The 20120-nt window shown below is 47.4% G+C and overlaps 1 protein-coding gene across 1 annotated transcript in view; it reads left to right on the plus strand.

Moving 5' to 3' along the window:
* LOC144601759 (copine-9-like) overlaps window positions 1–20120 on the plus strand; it is a 334902-nt gene that overhangs the window by 247148 nt on the left and 67634 nt on the right. The window contains 3 exon segments of the mRNA XM_078414143.1: window positions 1407–1511; window positions 2436–2477; window positions 17125–17200. Coding sequence (XP_078270269.1) covers window positions 1407–1511; window positions 2436–2477; window positions 17125–17200 — 223 coding nt within the window.

Consider the following 20120-nt stretch of genomic DNA (forward strand, 5'->3'; position numbering starts at 1 on the left):
ACACCTTCTCAGCCGAAGCAGATATCTGGACTCCCTCATCCCTGTCTCTTCAGCGGTCTCTCTGTGTCCTTGTGGTCGCTCCTAAAACAGCGACCGGAATTGTGAGCTAACGCTTGTTTTATAACGATTCCCTGTTTTTGTGCATTGTGCCTTTATTTATGAAACCCAGGTTCTATATGGCAAACCATCTTCCACTTTCAAGGATTTACGCACATTTACTCCTTTAGAACCGTACCATTTAATGTACATTGTCCATCCGTAACTTTTTGCCACATTGTGTCAGTTGTGGGTTTTGAGGGCATGTGGGGGTGGGGGTGGGGGTTGGGGGTGAAATACATCTTGGTACATTATTGCATTCTGGTGACAATCAGGGCAGCAGGGCATACCCCAGTGATGGAAGGAGTGAGCACCAAGCTTCTTGGACTTCAGATGAGGTTCAGGTGAAGGGTCCCGACTGGTATTTAGAAGGATGAGAGGAGATCTTATCGAAACGTATAAGATTATTAAGGGGTTGGACACATTAGAGGCAGGAAACATGTTCCCAATGTTGGGGGAGTCCAGAACAAGGGGCCACAGTTTAAGAATAAGGGGTAGGCCATTTAGAACTGAGATGAGGAAAAAAGTTTTCAGTCAGAGAGTTGTGAATCTGTGGAATTCTCTGCCTCAGAAGGCAGTGGAGGCCAATTCTCTGAATGCATTCAAGAGAGAGCTGGATAGAGCTCTTAAGGATAGCGGAGTCAGGGGGGTATGGGGAGAAGGCAGGAACGGGGTACTGATTGAGAATGATCAGCCATGATCACATTGAATGGCGGTGCTGGCTCAAAGGGCCGAATGGCCTCCTCCTGCACCTATTGTCTATTGTCTATTGAATTGTCACCTGTCCATTTCCTTACGCTGATGCTGCGTGACCTGCTGAGTTCCTCCAACAGTTTGTTTTTTTTGCTCCAGACTCTCATTTTGCTGCCTTTTGTGCTGTCTTTTGAACTTTTCAGGTTTACTATTAAATTTTAGAGTTGTTCTGACTATGTTGGTATATCTTTCTCAGTTTCAAGTTGACTCCTCTCTCTCGCTATCTATCTTTCTCTCTCTCCCCCTCTCTCTCTCGTTTCACTATAACTGAGGGAAGATTTGCCTTGCTTCCTGTATGTTGCATCATCAACAGATTCTTTCTAGATGAGTTTACGATGTTGCCTGCGATCAGTACAGTTCTGTTCTGCATTCATATCTACGGCCCTTCGTTCTCATGTCTATTATGCTGTATAGGTACACTTCTCGCACCCCTCTCCCTTTCTCCTGCATACACCCTCATTACCCTTCTGCCTGCCGTTTCTCTCTCTCTCTCTCTCTCTCTCCCAGGTTTATTATCACTATGCACGTGTCTTTCTCCTGCTCCCTCCCTCTCTCAGGTTTACCATCTGCCACAAAACGGAAGTGGTGAAGAACACACTGAACCCAGTCTGGCAGCCGTTCACCATCCCAGTCCGAGCTCTCTGCAATGGGGACTATGACAGGTCAGTATGTGAAGTAGCTGCTGAACACCAGATGGACCTTCTGGCAACTTCCAACTTTCCCCTCCTCCCCTCCCTGTCCCTTCATCAACCCTTCACCGACTCATCCAAAACTCTTTACTAACAGATTCCAGGACTATTTCATCTTTTGAAACAATGGAAGAACGTGAAATGCTTCTGGTTATAAACACAGTCAAGGGAAAGGCAACTGGATCCATGGATAGGAAGGTTACAGAGGGCTTTGGGCCAAATGCAGGCAAATGGAACTAGCCCAGTGTGGTGACAGTTGCCGTGGACACAGCGGTAGAGTTGCCACCCTACAGCGCCAGAGACCCGGGTTTGATCCTGACAACGGGTGCTGTCTGAAGTAGATTTTCATGTTCTCCCTGTGACTGCGTGGGTTTCCTCCAGGTGTTCCGATTTCCTCCCACATTCCAAAGACGTACAGGTTTATTGGCCCACCGAGTCCGTGCTGATCACCAATTAGCCGTACACTAGCACTATCCTACACACTAGTGGCAATTTACAATTTTACCGACGCCACTTAACCTACAAACCAGCATGTGTTTGGAGTGTTGGAGAACACCAGAGCACCCGGAAAGAACCCTCGTGGTCACGGGGAGAACATCGTACAGACAGCACTCATAGTCAGGATCAAAACCGGGTCTTTGCCGCTGTAAGGCAGCAACTCTACTGCCTTCTTGTAATAAACCACAGCCATGGGAAAGGCATGCGGATTCATGGACACGGAGGGTTTCAAAGGCTATGGACCAAATGCAGGCAAATGGGACTAGCCCAGTATACCGACTGGGTTGGCATGGATAAATTGGGCTGAAGGGCCTGTTTCTGTGCTGTACAGCTCTATGACCCTATGTCAACACCTGTACTAATACCAGGCATCTGTTTTTCTCACCTTTCTACCTTCAGAACAGTGAAGGTGGACGTCTATGACTGGGATCGGGATGGCAGGTAAGTCGGAACTCCTACAATTGGTCAGATTTGCGCGGAATAGTCACAAAATTGATTTTAGTTGTTGCCTGTTCTTCAAAATTATTTTCCTGGCCTTTTACAATACAATACAATACAATACAATATATCTTTATTGTCATTGTACAGGGGTACAACGAGATTGGGAATGCGACTTCCATACGATGCAATAAATTAATTAGCTAATCAGTATAAATTTATACAACCCAGTGAAACAAAATTAGAAACAGTTTTAAAACAGTATAAAGTTTAAGTAGATCTGTGCCGGTTCGCTGTGCGATGTGACCATCCGGCTCAGCAGGACCGGTTCATAGCAGCTATGGCCCTGGGGATGAAGCTGTTCCTGAGTCTGGAGGTGCGGGCGTAGAAGGCCTTGTAGCGTCTGCCCGATGGTAGAATTTCGAACAGACTATTGCAGGGGTGTGAGGAGTCTTTGTGGATGCTGGTGGCTTTTCTGAGGCATCGTGTGTTGTAGATGCCCTCCAAGGCTGGTGGCTGTGTTCCGATAGTCTTCTGAGCTCTATGGACAACCGGCTGAAGAGCTTTCCTTTCTGCCTCCGTGCAGCTGAGATACCACACAGGGATGCCATGTGTTAGGATGCTCTCTATGGTGCAGCGGTAGAAGGTCGTCAGCAGCTGTTGGGGCAGACCAGACTTTTTCAGTGTTCTCAGGTAGAACAGTCGTTGCTGCGCCTTCTTGACCAGCGCAGCGGTGTTAGTGGACCATGTGAGATCCTCCGAAATGTGAGATCCTCCGAAATACTGATTTCCCTGTCCTGTTTGTGTGACTGTTTTCCTCACCAATGAATGCACAATGTCCTGGAACTTAGAGGGCAGGCACATGACCCAGATGACATGGGTTGCTGGCGGTAAATTGTCACGAATTCTCCCGCCATTTATGTACTCCAACATCAGATCCACACGGTTACAGAAAAGGTGGAAAGAATCAGCAGGACAGACGGCATTAATAGAGAGAAAGAGAAAATTGTGTTGTGAAGGAACTGCAGATGCTGGTTTACACCGAAGATAGACATAAAATGCTAGAGGATCTCGGCGGATCAGGCGACATCTCTGGAGAAAGGGAATGGGTGACTTTTCGGATCGAAACCCTTCTTCAGGCTGAAATGTCACCTATTCCTTTTCTCCAGAGATGCTGCCTGACCCACTGAGCTTCTCCAGCATTTTTGCGTCTATCTTCAGAGAAAGAGAATGAGTGTTTCAGTTTGATGGCATTTCATCAGGGTTCAGACGAGATGTCATCAATCTCAAATGTTTTCAGCCTTTCTGTTTGTATTAAGGAAAACATCCCCTTTTTTGATCTCCCCTCTCCTCCCCTGTGCCCCACCTATATTCCCAACTATTTCTCCTCTCCCCCCCCCCCCCCCCCGCTACTTTCCTCCCTCTAGCTTCACAATTCGCAACTCTTCAATTCTGTCGCACACCTTTTGTTTTTATCCCTGGCCTTTGTTCCAACCATCTGCCTATTTAAAACAACCCTCGCCTGCATCCACCTATCACCTGCCCTGCCTCTCCTCTCTTCCAGCTTTCTTTTCCACCCCCCCCCCCCCCCCCCCCACCACACAATCAATATGAAGAAGTGCTACGATCTGAAATATTGGCGCGGCACAGTGGCACAGCAGTAGAGTTGTTGCTTTACGGAGCCAGAGACCTGGGTTGGATCCTGACTGTGGGTGCTGTCTGTACGGATTTTGTATGTTCTCCCTGTGACGACATGGATTTTCTCCAAGTGCTCCGGTTTCCTCCCACTCTCCAAAGAAATACAGGTTTGTAGGTTAATTGGCTTGGTAAAATTGTAAATTGGCCTTAGTGTGTAGGATAGTGCTATTGTATAGGATGATCAGTGGTCGGCACGGACTCAGCGGACCGACGGGCCTGTTTCTGCACTGCATCTCTAAAATCGAAAGTAAATTACCTATCCACGATCTCCAGAGATGTTGCCTGACCTGGTGACTTACTCCAGCATTTTGTGTCTTTAGTCTTTCGCGACACAGCGCGGAAACAGGCCCGATGGACCACTGAGTCCGCGCCGCCCATCAATCACCCTGCACACTAACCTACACACACTAGGGACAATTTTCAACTCACCAAAGCCAATGAACCCACAAACCTGTGTGCCTTTGGAGTGTGGGAGGAGACAGGAGCACCTGGAGAAAACCCACGCAGTCACAGGGAGAACGTATGGACAGACAGTCCATACAGACAGTACCCAGAGTCAGGATCGAACCCGGGTCTCTGGCACTGAAAGGCGGCAACTCTACTCGCTCCGCCACTGTGCCGCCCTTCGTTCAATTAAAACGTTCACAAGGTTGAATTAATTTACGTTGTTATGCCCGTTCCGTGACAGAAAGCAAGAGGTTGGGAAGCAAATTCATGGATGTGTAGTCATTGCAGATATTTTGCTTTAGGTTGAGGCATAGTCACACAGACTGAACAGAGTGTGTAATGAACTGTTTGCTCCTGGCCGCCAGTTGGCTTTGTGTTAGTTGACTGTGAATGGTGTTGTATAAGAGCATCGATCAGTGGGCTTTTGTGGGAAAGTGGAAGTGCATCAAAAGCAGGTGAAAATTCCCAAGGAACACAAAATAGTCTTCTGCTCCTGCACCATGAATTTAGCGGTAGAGCAGAGAGGAAGAGAAATAGAGCAACTCCCAAAGAAATGAGGCAGAAAGCTATTCTCATTTTTTGCAAGTACAGTATGAACATTCCTCTAGGCATGTACTAATGAGGCAATAGAGTGGTGTCATGTCAAGGCCAACACCTGCCACGGTGTTTACAACAGTGAACGGAGACTGATGCCAGGACAGGTTGTCTAGTGTTGCCAGGGGCAAACAATATGTTTGACATTTAAATCACCACACTGACTGAACCTAATATGGCGGATATCCATCCAGCACTTCCAGAGCGATTTTATTCTGGGACGCCCTTGTTCCTCACTGACCTGCTACCAATTTGAATCTGCATTAAAACATAGAGCTTCGGACAGTACACCACAGGAACAGGCCCTTCGGCTCACACTGTCTGTGCTGAACATGATGCCAAGACCCATCTCTTATCTGCGTGCCCATATTCCATATCCCTCCATTCCTGCAAAGTCTCTTAAATGTCGCTATCACCTCTGCCTGCACCACCAGCCACAATAGAAGCCACTGAGTCGTTTCCATTTTATCGGGATGCATCACAGCACGGTTTGGGGGCAGCTCCATCTAAGACCACAATAAATTGCCCAGATCATTACACAAAACATCCGCCCTTCCATGGACTCCACCTACACTTCACACTGCCTCGGCAAAGGCCGCCAGCATAATCAAGGATGAGTCTCACCCCGGACACTCCAGCTGCTCCCCTCTCCCATCAGGCAAGAGATACAAAAGTGTGACAACGCACACCCACCTCCAGATTCAGGGACACTTTCTTCACAGCTGTTATCAGGCAACCGAACCATTCTATCAACAACTGGAGAGTGGTTCTGAGCTACTATGTACCTCATTGGAGACCCAGGGACTATCTTTAATCAATCTTTACTGAACTTTAATTTGCACTAAACGTTATCCCCCATTATCCAGTATCTGTGCATTGTGGATGGCTTAATTGTAATCATGTATACTTCCCACTGACTGGATAGCACGTAACAGAAAATCATTCCACTTGTACCGCGGTACGTATGACAATAAACGCGATTCTTCAAGGGTCCCAGCCCGAAACATCACCTGTCCATGTTCTCCAGAGACGCTGTTTGACCTGCTGAGTTACTCCAGCACTTTCTGTCCTTTTGTGTATTAACCAGCATCTGCAGTTCTTTGTATCTACATAGAATGCACAGTTCACTGATTTCACGAATTTGTACTCCTGACTCAGAACATTGAGTGGAGAGAATATGGATATTGGCAATTCAGTCTGGGAGACACAGTAATGATCAGTCACTGAAATTATTATCCTGCATCAGTACATAAATTTGTAAAATTTACAACTAAAGTTTAGGTGTAAAATTTAATGCGTAAGCTATGAGCTTTTGCATTTGACTAAGTCTATGTGCCTGTGACGCTGCTGTCAGCAGGCTTTACACTGTACCTGTACTTCACCGTACGTGTGCATGTAACCATAAACTCAATTGACTTAAGGGCCTGTCCCACTTTAGGCGATTTTAAGGCGACTGTCGGCGACTGTCAAAGTCGTAGCAGATCGCCAAACTTTTCTTTTACCCGACGACAATGACCACGACAATGCCGAGTCAGGTCGAGATTACAGCGTCTTCTGAAACATCGCTGACAATGCTTCTCCGGCGTCCTAATTTTCGCTGAAATCACTGACAAGTCGGTAAGTACTTGAGAGTTTTGAACTATAACATCTTGTATGGATTACATAAAAACCAAGCATCACTGTAACAAGTCATAAACTGGATTTACTTCCAGTTTACTAATAGCTGGATTAAAAAAAAATTTTTTTAAAGGGGTTAAGTGGATTTTTGTGAAAAGTGTGTGGGCATTCTTTGAAAATGTACGGGAGATGCATATTTGGTTTCTGGGTTGCATATCTGGGTTGGGAGCCCACTTTAAATGTAATGGCTGATGGCCATAAACATCGCGAAAATTCCCACGCTTACCTGACCGTCAAACTGTCGCCTCCAATCTACCTGTCAAATGTCCTGACGGTAAATAAATTGGTTAAACACAAGCATTTTATGGTATTTTGAAATGACTTTACTTATTTTAATATTATGTGCTTCTAAATGCATCTAAGAGAACCTATCAAACCCGGGGACAGCAGGTGACAGCGCCCGCAATAAGCAACGATACCTGGCGATAAGCTAGCCGTCGCCGAGAAATTTCACTCCGGATGATTTCTCAGCGACGCGCTGAGATCCACTACGACTCTTGGAAGACTCCTCACGATCATGCCCGCGACACCCCGGCAAACTGTCGGTGACAGCCTAGTCGCCGGCAGTCGCCTTAAAATCGCCTAAAGTGGGACAGACCCTTTAAAACCTAGAGGAAAGACGCCTTCTCAGTCAGCAGAACTATAAATGGGGCGATAATTCTTTGTTTATTTCTTGCAATCCCTCAAGGAAGCAGATTGCATTTTGTTCAGCCACTGAAAGAAATACAGATTTGCAAGAAATCAGAATAAGAATTTTGTTTGTCTGCCAGCAACTTTGGTTGTTGATATTCATTCCATTGCAGTTGTGTTTTGGAGTAAATCTTTGGGGAGTATCTGTGCTATTGTACAGTGATAGAAAATTGAAAGAATCTGTTTCCTGTATCCCAAGTTCCCTGTTGTGTTAATCAACATGAGATATATTTTCAAAGCTATCAAAAAATGAAACAAATAACCATACGCAATAATTAGGTCACACTATTCATGCACTCCTCTGGTTTCACACTGCTCAAAGATTAATGTCCTTTAATTATTGAAAGTTTTAAAGAATGCTTCTCATTCTTTATAAACTACCTGGATGTGTGTCCTCTGGTTATAGGGTTAGAGTCACAGAGTCTTACAGCATGGAAACAGGCCCTTCAGCCCAACTTGCCCATGTCGACCAAACATCACATTGTCATAGAGTCTTACAGCATTGAAACAGGCCCTTCAGCCCAACTTGCCCATATCGACCAACAAGTCCCACCTACAATGGTCCCACCTGCCTGCATTTGGCACATTTCCCTCCAAACGTATCCTATCCATGTGTCTGTCTAAATGTTTCTTAAACGTTGCAATAGTACCGGCCCCAACTACCTCTTCCAGCAGGTCATGTTCAAGTTCCTATTAAATCTTTCTCTTCTCGCCTTAAACCTACATCTTCTGGTTCTCAATTCCCCTACTCTGGTCAAGAGACTGTGCGTTTGCCCGATCTATTCCACTTTTGTACACCTTTCGTATTTGAATGGTTTGAGTCCCCATACAATAAGAAACAACTCAAACATGGTCATATATTATCATTTGCTCTGGGACAGTTACTGGACATCAACTAATCATTGATTGCTAGACCTCTGTTATGATGCCGATCAAGGATGCATTGAGTGTCAGAATATGTGGCCAATCTTCATGTCTGTACACAAAATGCTGGAGTAACTCAGCAGGTCACGCAGCATCTCAGGAGAGAAGGAATGGGTGACGTTTCGGGTCGAGACCCTTCTTCAGACTGAAGAAGGGTCTCGACCCGAAACGTCACCCATTCCTTCTCTCCTGAGATGCTGCCTGACCTGCTGAGTTACTCCAGCATTTTGTGAATAAATACCTTCGATTTGTACCAGCATCTGCAGTTATGTTCTTATACTTCATGTCTGTACAGGCCATTGTTGAGTTAGTCTGGGCATTTTTTTAAATAGCCCAGGGCCATTTTTGGTTGGACCCATCTTTTCGCTGTCTTTTCACACAGTGTGGTGGGCGTGTGGAACGGGCCAGAGGAGGTAGATGAGGCAGGAGTATAACAACATTTAAAAGACATTTGGACAAGTACATGGATAGGAAAGGTTTAGAAAGCAAATGCAGGCAGATGGGACTAAGATAGATGGGACATCTTGGTTGGCATGGGCAAGTTGGGCTGAAAGGTCTGTTTCTATGCTGTATGGCTCCACGACTTTCTGGAATAACCTGGATATGAAGTTTCATTTTAAAAGTGTAATAATGTTCCCCTGACCAAAGTGATGAAATTTTATTTCCCTCATCAAAGCTTTAACTGGTATTGTAGGGTTTTAGGGCAGTTGTGACATTGCTCAATGATGGCTCCAAATCATTTAGTGTAGTGTTGTTGTGAAGCCAGAGGGCCAAGCTTGACTTTGCCCTTGTGAAGGAAGCTAACATGGTTGGTAACTACACTCCCTCAGTAGGAATGTTGTCAATACTACCTTCACATCTTGTTTTTAGTCTTTGATTAAAATGTGTTTGCACGTCACTTTGTTCTATATTAAGCAATATCTTGGAGAGTGGTTTACTATGGCAACATCAAACCTGATTGGATTCCTTGCTGTGTGACAGTGGAGTCAATGCCCTAACTGATTCCTTCCCTGCTTATTTTAAAATCATACGTTGCTCACTTTAGTGGGGCACAGCACTAAGGTCACAGCAGGGATCTTATCGAAACATATAAGGTTATTAAGGGGTTGGACACGTTAGAGGCAGGAAACATGTTCCCAATGTTGGGGGAGTCCAGAACCAGGGGCAACAGTTTAAGAATAAGGGGTAGGCCATTTAGAACGTAGATGAGGAAAAACTTTTTCAGTCAAAGAGTTGTGAATCTGTGGAATTCTCTGCCTCAGAAGGCAGTGGAGGCCAATTCTCTGAATGCATTCAAGAGAGAGCTGGATAGAGCTCTTAAGGATAGCGGAGTCAGGGGGTATGGGGAGAATCAGTACCCCCTGACTCCGCTGATTGAGGTACTGATTGAGAATGATCAGCCATGATCATATTGAATGGTGGTGCTGGCTCGAGGGGCCGAATGGCCGACTCCTTCACCTATTGTCTATTGTCTATATCTCACTGTTGCCAGACTTTAGACTTTAGAGGTACAGCGTGGAAACAGGCCCATCAGCCCATCGAGTCCATGCCGACCAACGATCCCCACACGCTGACACTATCCTATACACTAGGGACAATTTACAATTTTTATCAAAGCCAATTAACCTACAAGCCTGTACGTCTTTGGAGTGTGGGAGGAAACCGGAGCACCCGGAGAAAACCCAAGCGGTCACAGGGAGAACGTACAAACTCCGCACAGACAGTGCCCGTCGTCAGGATCGAACCCGGGTCTCTGGCGCTGTAAGGCAGCAACTGTACCGCTGCGCCACCGTGACGCCCTATTAACTTCCTTTCAGATAACACCACAGCTCCCCTTTAAGATTGTTGTGCGGAATGAGGCTGCGATGTTGGACATTGACAGTAGAGAGAACTGCAGTGTCCTCAGAGAGCAGAAATCCCCTTCCTTTCACACAGCGTGGCATGGCAGCTCCTAGTTCCATCGTTATGTTTGAACCAAATTTAGAAAGAAGCCATCATGAATATTTCACCGATCACAGGGGAATGCAGAGCCAAGAGATTGTTTCTAGTGCACTATGCTCTGACTGATTTTTGGCAACATTTCACTGCGGTGTCAACCTCCTGTCAGGTGGTGAACAAACCCTTGGAAATTGAGGCATGTAGCACTGCAGATTTTCCCTCTGCAAATTTTATTCCACAGGTCCACCACCGATTTTCCGGCACCCTTGGTTCCAGAGCCTCTCTGGATAATCCATTTTGCCGGACCAGCAGAGGTCACGGCCTCCAGGGAGTCCAACGGCACTGGCACGGTCTGCCCAGGCCACCGAGGAGCCGAGATACCCCCCCCCCCCACAAAGTCAGCCTCGGACGTCGGCTATGGGAACGGATCTGCCGGCTCTGGCCGGGCTGGAGTTCCAGAGCCCTGGCAACAGGGGGCAAATTCAACCCGCCGATCAGCTGCGGAAGTCCCGATGAGGTCGAGATCGGCGCCTAACCCGACGCCACTAGGCGCCACATTTTCGGGGGGATTTCAAGTGTGCTCTCGTAATTGTCACTGGACTAAAGGAAGCGCCAGACCACCCGTTGCCAGAAAATCAGTGGTGGACCTGGACAACATGCATTTTGCAACAGTCATTGCATCGGTTAATTATATAAATAAATCCCTTGGTTGTATCGTCGAAGCCAGCAGTGCTAGCTCAAAGGGCCAAATGGCCTCCAGTCCTCCTGCACCTATTTTCTATGTTTCTATCCTATCTGTGAAATTCGCTGCATTCAACCCTAAATTTTAGCTGTTTGAATGAATGTGCAGCCACAGCGAAGCAATTCTTTGTGAAACCTTTCACCATCATTGAGTGAAGAATGTGTGTTATTCACTCTCCTCATGTGAGCTGGGCAAGTAGGGGAAGAATAAGTTTATGATCCATGTTGGGAAGTCAAAGCAGGGCAGAACCTTCACAGTGAATGGTCAGGCCATGGGGAGGGTTGTAGAGCAGAGGGATCTAGGAGTACAGGTACATTGTTCCTGGAAGCCAGTGAGATAAAGAATGGCTTTTCGAACGTTGGCCTTCATCAGTCGGGGTATTGAGTGAAGAGATTGTCATGTCGTGTTACAGTTGTACAAGTCACTGGTAATGCCACATTTGGAGTATTGTGTTTAGTTTGGTTATCATGCTATAGGAAGGATGTCATTGAGTTGAATGGAATGCAGGGAAGATTAAAGAGGATGTTGCCAAAACTCAAGGGCCTGAGCTGTAGGGAAAGGTTGGGCAAGCTAGGAATTAACACCCTGGAGACCAGGAGGCTGAGGGGTGATCCTATAGAGGTGAATAAAATCACGAGGGGGATAGATAGGGTGAATGCACAGAGTCCTTTATCTAAAGAACTCAAGGCCCAGAGGATGTAAGTTAAAGGTGAGAGGGGAAATATTTAATAGGAAATTAAGGAGCAACTTTTTCGCTCATAGGGTGGTGGGTACATGGAACGAGCTGCCAGAGGAGGTAGTTGATGCGGGTATTATAACAGCATTTTAAAGACATTTGGAAAGGTGCATGGATAGACAATAGACAATAGGTGCAGGAGGAGGCCATTCGGCCCTTCGAGCCGGAAAGGTTTAGAGGGATATGGGCCAAATGTGGGCACGTGAGATTAGCCTAGGTGGGAGATCTTGGTAGGCATGGGAGAGTTGGGCTGTATGGGTCTATGACTCTACGATCTACCTTCACTGCCTCTAAGACAGGCTGTTATACAGTTGCATTGTAATTTGTCTAACACCAAGCAGACTGCTGGAACCAGCACATCTCATGCTAGTAAATTGAAGATCAGTGAAGGATGGCACTCCTGTGTTCACTAATTGATCCAAGGTGCTCACATCAGGCTTTCTGCACCATTACAGTTTATAAGGAGTTTCAGTCGAGCAGTGTAGAGCCCAGCTTCTTTGAAGAAGATGATGCTGTTTGGGACGTCCGTATGGTGTCTGTGACCTGCTCCTTCTTCCTAAACCATTGCCCAGGATACAATCGTGATGCCATCTGCAAACAACAGTTCATTCTTCGTAAGATAGACACAAAAGGCTGGAGTAACTCAGCGGGTCAGACAGCATCTCTGGAGAAAAGGAATAGGTGACGTTTTGGGTCGAGACCCTTCCTCGGCCTTTTGTGTCTATCCTCGGTTCAAACCAGCATCTGCAGTTCCTTCCTGCACACTTCATTCTTCCTGCTACTTTGGATGGTGGAGCAACACTGCGGAGGAGAAAGCGCTTTTGGGAGGTCCCTCAATGTGTCGTCTCTGGCGGCAGAAGGGGGCAAAACAACAACTGTTTAATTGATGTTCCACAGTCATTACCTGTATTCAATTTGTCACTTCTTTGCCCAATCTTCCAACCTGTCCAAGTCCTTCTACAGATGCCCTGCTTCCTACAGCACATGTGCAAGGTGGCTCACTACCTCTTCCTCATGGCCAATTGGAGACGATAGGAAAGGTTTAGAGGCCCGCACCTCCAGACTCAGGAACAGCTTCATCCCCAGGGCCATAGCTACTATGAACCGGTCCTGCTGAGCCGGATGGTCACATCGCACAGTGATCCGGCACAGATCGACTTAGAAACATAGAAAATAGGTGCAGGAGTAGGCCATTTGGCCCTTCGAGCCTGCACCGCCATTCAATATGATCATGGCTGATCATCCAGCTCAGTAACCTGTACCTGCCTTCTCTCCATACCCCCTGATCCCTTTAGCCACAAGGGCCACATCTAACTCCCTCTTAAATATAGCCAATGAACTGGCCTCAACTACCTTCTGTGGCAGAGAATTCCACAGACTCACCACTCTGTGTGAAGAACTGTTTCTAATTTGTTTCACTGGGTTGTATAAATTTATACTGATTAGCTAATTAATTTATTGCATCGTATGGTAGGCGCATTCCCAATCTCGTTGTACCCCTGTGCAATGACAATAAAGATATATTGTATTGTATTGTATTGTATTGGATATGGGCCGAATGCAGGCAGGTGGGACTAGCGTAGATGGAGCATCTTGGTTGGCATGAATGAGTTGGGCCAAAGGGCCTGTTTTTGTGCTGCATGACTCTAATAAATCCTCACCAATAATGTCTAGGCCCCGTAAAATGTACAACAATGAGATGAATCACTCACTTGTTGGTGAACCTCGATGGTTTAAGCTCCACATAAACCTCGTAACAGTTTGGTTCACATCTCTTACTTCCTTCTCATCCATCGACTCTCCATTTGTACATCTGTGCTATTTACCACAATTACTTCTTAAGGTCGCAAGTCCCATTCAGATTTTAAAACTGCACTAACAAATTCTTGGGATTCGGAAGTCCAATTTCAAATTCTGCAGACTGCGCCAGATTAGCTAAAGATAAAGCTGGGGAAACAAGTATTTTGGTGCAAGAGGTGGGAGTTGGTATTGAAAGATACAGCATGGAAACAGGCTCTTCAGCCCACCACCGACTTCACTTTCGTTCTGTTTAGTCCCACTTTCGTATCCACTATGGGCAGTTTACAGAAAAAAAGACACAGAGTGCTGGTGTAACTCAGCGGGTCAGACAGCATCTCTGGAGAAAAAGGATGGGTGATCTTTTGGGACGAGACCCTTCCTCATACTCTTATCTTTATCTTATATTTATCTTATCAAAGACTCTTGATCTTTGGTATAAACCAGCATCTGCAGTTCTTTGCTTTTACCAGATTAGCCAAGGTGGTGAATGCAAAAGATGAAACTAAGGTTGCAGCAGAAATGAACAAAATGGCATAATTTAATAGACCCATTAATTTCACGGCAGCACATGCATTTAGGTTGCACTATGAGGAAAAGAAAGGCCACACGCTGATTAGACTGTGAAAAAAATAAATGGAGCTCAGGGGCAAAGGGATTTAAAGGTACTGATGCTGACATTTATAAAGATATTAAATCAAGTTAATAAGGCTTTACAATAATAGAAGGAAATAGCAGCTGAATTCATTTCTAAAACGCAGCTATGTGAAAGGTAGGTGTATTATCCTTGAGATTGTTGTGACTGCTCCAGCATCTGCATTGGGACATTTTGGCCCTATTTCCATCCGCTGATTCTCACCACTACCCAGTTGCATGTCTGTGTTCAATTAAATTTAAAGAATTATTCAATGCAAAACAAGTCAGTTGTAACCAGTTGCCAGCAACTGAGTATATGAATTTTAATTAGTTTTAAATACTAATTAGGTTATGGTATTATTGAAAATCACTTTAAACATTGCTTAGTCAAGTCAAGTCCAGTCAAGTCAATTTTATTTGTATAGCACATTTAAAAACAACCCACGTTGACTAAAGTGCTGTACATCAGTTCAGGTACTAAGAACGGACATACAATGGCACACAAACATAACAGCACATACATAAACAGTTCACAGCGCCCCCTCAGAGGGCTTCAAACGCTAGGGAGTAGAAATAGATTTTGAGCCTGGACTTAAAGGATTCGATGGAGGGGGCAGTTCTGATGGGGAGAGGGATGCTGTTCCACAGTCTAGGAGCTGCAACCGCAAAAGCGCGGTCACCCCTGAGCTTAAGCCTAGACTGCGGGATAGTCAGTAGCCCCAAGTCGGCCGACCTGAGGGACCTGGAGATAAAGTGTTGTACCCCGTATATTGTAATTAGCAGAGCCTTTGACTGCATCTCATTTAGACTTTAGATTTTAGATTTTAGACATACAGCGCGGAAAAAGATTTATCGGCTCACCAAATCCGCGCCGACCAGCGATCACCGCTGACACTAACCTACACGCAATAGGGACAATTTTACAACTTACTGAATCCAATTAACCAAAAAAAAAACGTACGTCCTTGGAGTGTGGGAGGAAACCGGAGCACCCAGAGAAAACCCACGCAGTCACAGGAAGAACGTACAAACTCCATACAGACAACAGGATTGAACCCAGGTCTCTGGCGCTGTAAGGCAGCAGCACTACTGTTGCGCCACTGTGCTGCCCTGTTAATTACCAACAATATTTCACTCACCCCTTCTCCTGGACAGAGGAAGGCTCAGAATGGTTGCTGGCCATTTTAATTCGCCTTCCCATTCCCAGACTGACCTTTCTGTCCTGGGCCTCCTCCATCACCTGAGTGTGGCCAAACGCAAACCTGAGGAACGGCACCTCATATTCCGATTGGGTCGCTTATCACTCAATGACATGAACATTGAGCTCACTAACTTCATCTAACCCCCCTCCCAATGCCACCTTTTCCATTCTCCCCCTCCGTCTGCTCCTCTCCTACCCCAGTCTACTCCACCATTTTATCCCCTCCTCACCACCTCTCTGCCACCCACTAACCGTCCCTCTGGTTCTACATATAACTCTCCATCTTCCTTCTTACCTTATTCCACATCTGCAACCATTTGTCTCCATTTCACATCGAGCATTGGTCACCATCCATCTACCAATCATCATTCCACATCTGAATCCATCTATTGCTTGTCAGTTTTTACTCTACCCCTTTCCCGTCACCTCTCCCTCCCATCTTTCTCCCCTCTGCTCCATCAGTATGAAGAAGGGTTCGGTCCAGAAATGTCATCTGTCCCATTGCCCTCTACAGATGCTGCCTGACTTGTAGACTTCTATCACTTTTTGCTCAAGCTTAGAGATTCCTTGATCATCACCTTTCTCCCACCAGTCTCTATGTTCAATGGACCATCCTTTTACAATTTCTATCACCTTGAGTGAGATTCCACCAACAAGTGCATCTTTCCTCCCTCCTCTCTCTTTCAACTTAACAAGAGCCCTCTACCCATGCCGATTGCCTGTTCTGATTTCCATTCCACTAAACATACCCCTTCTCTCAGCACTTTCCTATGCAACTGCAGGAGATGCAATAACTGTCCTTTTACCTACTCACATCCAACCAGCCTGGCAACCCAAAGAATGGTAGGCACAAAGTACCAGAGTAACTCGTTGGGTCAGGTAGCATCCCTGGAGACATGGATAGGCTACGTTTCAGATGACCGTTGAGTTACTCCAGCACTCTGTGTCTTTTTATTTTGTAAACCAGCACCTGCAGTTCCTTGTTTCTACCCAAACAGTACTTCCAGTACTACCCAAACAGTACTTCCCTCCCTTCCCCTCCTCCTTCCCAGATCTCCCTCTGTTTTCCTGTCTCCACCTATGTCCTTCCTTTGTCCCACCCCCGACATCAGTCTGAAGAAGGGTCTCGACCCGAAACGTCACCCATTCCTTCTCTCCCGAGATGCTGCCTGACCTGCTGAGTTACTCCAGCATTTTGTGAATAAATCGATTTGTACCAGCATCTGCAGTTATTTTCTTATAGTACTTCCAGCTATAATAGTGATTCACTTTCACTTCTTCCAATCTTGCGAACCACATGCAGTGCTCACAATGTGGTCTCCTGCACGTTAGTTATTAATGCTGAGGAACGAGAGCAGCCAGAGTTTGGATTCCAAAACATTGTATTCACGCCCCTCCAAGAATGGGAGTCCATCTCCCCCCATTAGGTTTGTGGGGTGCCATGGCAAAAGGGAAAGTGTAAGGAGAAGTGTGGGGAAAGCATAAATGACTAATGGGATGAAAATCTAGATGAAACTCTTCAGGTTAATGTCATTTTATTGTTTTGTTTCCCGCTCACCTTTGATCCCAGCCATGACTTCATTGGAGAGTACACCACCAGTTACAGAGAGCTGTCCCGAGGTCAAAGTCAGTTCAACGTCTACGAGGTGAGTGCACGCCATTACTTGGCCTCTCTTCAACAGGTGGTGACAAATGTAGTTGTTCTATCTTCATCAGGTAGGTGTAAATATACTTATTCTGACCTCGACAAGTAGTTCAATGATTCAATGATACTTTATTGTCACGTGTACCGAAGTGCAGTGAAATGATTTGTTTTGCACACGACCCGGTAAAATCATGTCGCAGACCTCACTTCGGCAGAACACAAACGTCGGCACATTTATGGCGTCGACATAGTTGCAAAAGTCCACCGAACAGTCCTGATGTCATACGTGGCTGCAGCTTCCCTACCCCCTCCCCCTTTGTTCTCACGCCCCCCCCCCCCCCCCCCCCCCCCACCGGCCCCCTCTTCACTCTCCAACCATCACCCCACTCTCCAACGGTCCCCTCACTCTCCAACAGTTCCCTCACTCTCCAACGGTCCCCTCACTCTTCATAGGTCCCCTCGCTGTCCATCCGTCCCCTTGCTTTCTAAAGGTCCCCTCACTCTCCAACAGTCCCCTCACTCTGCAACGGTCCCCTCACTCTCCAACAGTCCCCTTGTTCTCCAACAGTCCCCTCACTCTCCAACAATCTCCTCACTCTCCAACGGTCCCCTCACTCTCCAACGGTCCCCTCACTCTCCAACAGTCCCCTCACTCTCCAACAATCCCCTCACTCTCCAACGGTTCCCTCACTCTCCAACAGTCCCCTCACTCTCCAGCAGTCCCCTCACTCTCCAACAATCCCCTCACTCTCCAACAGTCCCCTCACTCTCCAACAGTCCCCTTGTTCTCCAACAGTCCCCTTGTTCTCCAACAGTCCCCTCACTCTCCTACGGTTCCCTCACTCTCCAACGGTCCCCTCACTCTCCAACGGTTCCCTCACTCTCCAACGGTCCCCTCACTCTCCAACAGTCCCCTTGTTCTCCAACAGTCCCCTTGTTCTCCAACAGTCCCCTCACTCTCCAACAATCCCCTCACTCTCCAACAGTCCCTTCACTGTCCAACAGTCCCCTTGTTCTCCAACAGTCCTCTCACTCCCCAACAGTCCCCTCACTCTCCGACGGTCCCCTCACTCTCCAACAGTCCCCTCACTCTCCAACAGTCCCCTCACTCTCTAACGGTCCCCTCACTCTCCAACAGTCCCCTTGTTCTCCAACAGTCCCCTCACTCTCCAACAGTCCCCTCACTCTCCAACAGTCCCCTTGTTCTCCAACAGTCCCCTCACTCTCCAACAATCCCCTCACTCTCCAACGGTTCCCTCACTCTCCAACAGTCCCCTCACTCTCCAACAGTCCCCTTGTTCTCCAACAGTCCCCTCACTCTCCAACAATCCCCTCACTCTCCAACGGTTCCCTCACTCTCCAACAGTCCCCTCACTCTCCAACAATCCCCTCACTCTCCAACAATCCCCTCACTCTCCAACGGTTCCCTCACTCTCCAACAGTCCCCTTGTTCTCCAACAGTCCCCTTGTTCTCCAACAGTCCCCTCACTCTCCAACAATCCCCTCACTCTCCAACAATCCCCTCACTCTCCAACAATCCCCTCACTCTCCAACAATCCCCTCACTCTCCAACAATCCCCTCACTCTCCAACGGTTCCCTCACTCTCCAACAGTCCCCTCACTCTCCAACAGTCCCCTCACTCTCCAACAGTCCCCTCACTCTCCAACAGTCCCCTTGTTCTCCAACAGTCCCCTCACTCTCCAACAGTCCCCTCACTCTCCAACAATCCCCTCACTCACCAACAGTCCCCTCACTCTCCAACAGTCCCCTCACTCTCCAACGGTTCCCTCACTCTCCAACGGTTCCCTCACTCTCCAACAGTCCCCTTGTTCTCCAACAGTCCCCTTGTTCTCCAACAGTCCCCTCACTCTCCAACAATCCCCTCGTTCTCCAACAGTCCCCTCACTCTCCAACAATCCCCTCACTCTCCAACGGTTCCCTCACTCTCCAACAGTCCCCTCACTCTCCAACAGTCCCCTCACTCTCCAACGGTCCCTTTGTTCTCCAACAGTCCCCTCACTCTCCAACAGTCCCCTCACTCTCCAACAGTCCCCTCACTCTTCAACAGTCCCCTCACTCTCCAACAGTCCCCTTGTTCTCCAACAGTCCCCTCACTCTCCAACAATCTCCTCACTCTCCAACAGTCCCCTTGTTCTCCAACAGTCCCCTTGTTCTCCAACAGTCCCCTCACTCTCCAACGGTTCCCTCACTCTCCAACGGTCCCCTCACTCTCCAACGGTTCCCTCACTCTCCAACGGTTCCCTCACTCTCCAACGGTCCCCTCACTCTCCAACAGTCCCCTTGTTCTCCAACAGTCCCCTTGTTCTCCAACAGTCCCCTCACTCTCCAACAATCCCCTCACTCTCCAACAGTCCCCTCACTGTCCAACAGTCCCCTTGTTCTCCAACAGTCCTCTCACTCTCCAACAGTCCCCTCACTCTCCGACGGTCCCCTCACTCTCCAACAGTCCCCTCACTCTCCAACAGTCCCCTCACTCTCTAACGGTCCCCTCACTCTCCAACAGTCCCCTCACTCTCCGACGGTCCCCTCACTCTCCAACAGTCCCCTCACTCTCCAACGGTTCCCTCACTCTCCAACAGTCCCCTCACTCTCCAACAGTCCCCTTGTTCTCCAACAGTCCCCTCACTCTCCAACAATCCCCTCAGTCTCCAACGGTTCCCTCACTCTCCAACAGTCCCCTCACTCTCCAACAGTCCCCTCACTCTCCAACAGTCCCCTTGTTCTCCAACAGTCCCCTCACTCTCCAACAATCTCCTCACTCTCCAACGGTTCACTCACTCTCCAACGGTCCCCTCACTCTCCAACAGTCCCCTCACTCTCCAACAGTCCCCTCACTCTCCAACAATCCCCTCACTCTCCAACGGTTCCCTCACTCTCCAACAGTCCCCTCACTCTCCAA

The sequence above is a fragment of the Rhinoraja longicauda genome, chromosome 17, assembly GCF_053455715.1.
Source record: "Rhinoraja longicauda isolate Sanriku21f chromosome 17, sRhiLon1.1, whole genome shotgun sequence".
NCBI classification, from domain to species: domain Eukaryota; kingdom Metazoa; phylum Chordata; class Chondrichthyes; order Rajiformes; family Arhynchobatidae; genus Rhinoraja; species Rhinoraja longicauda.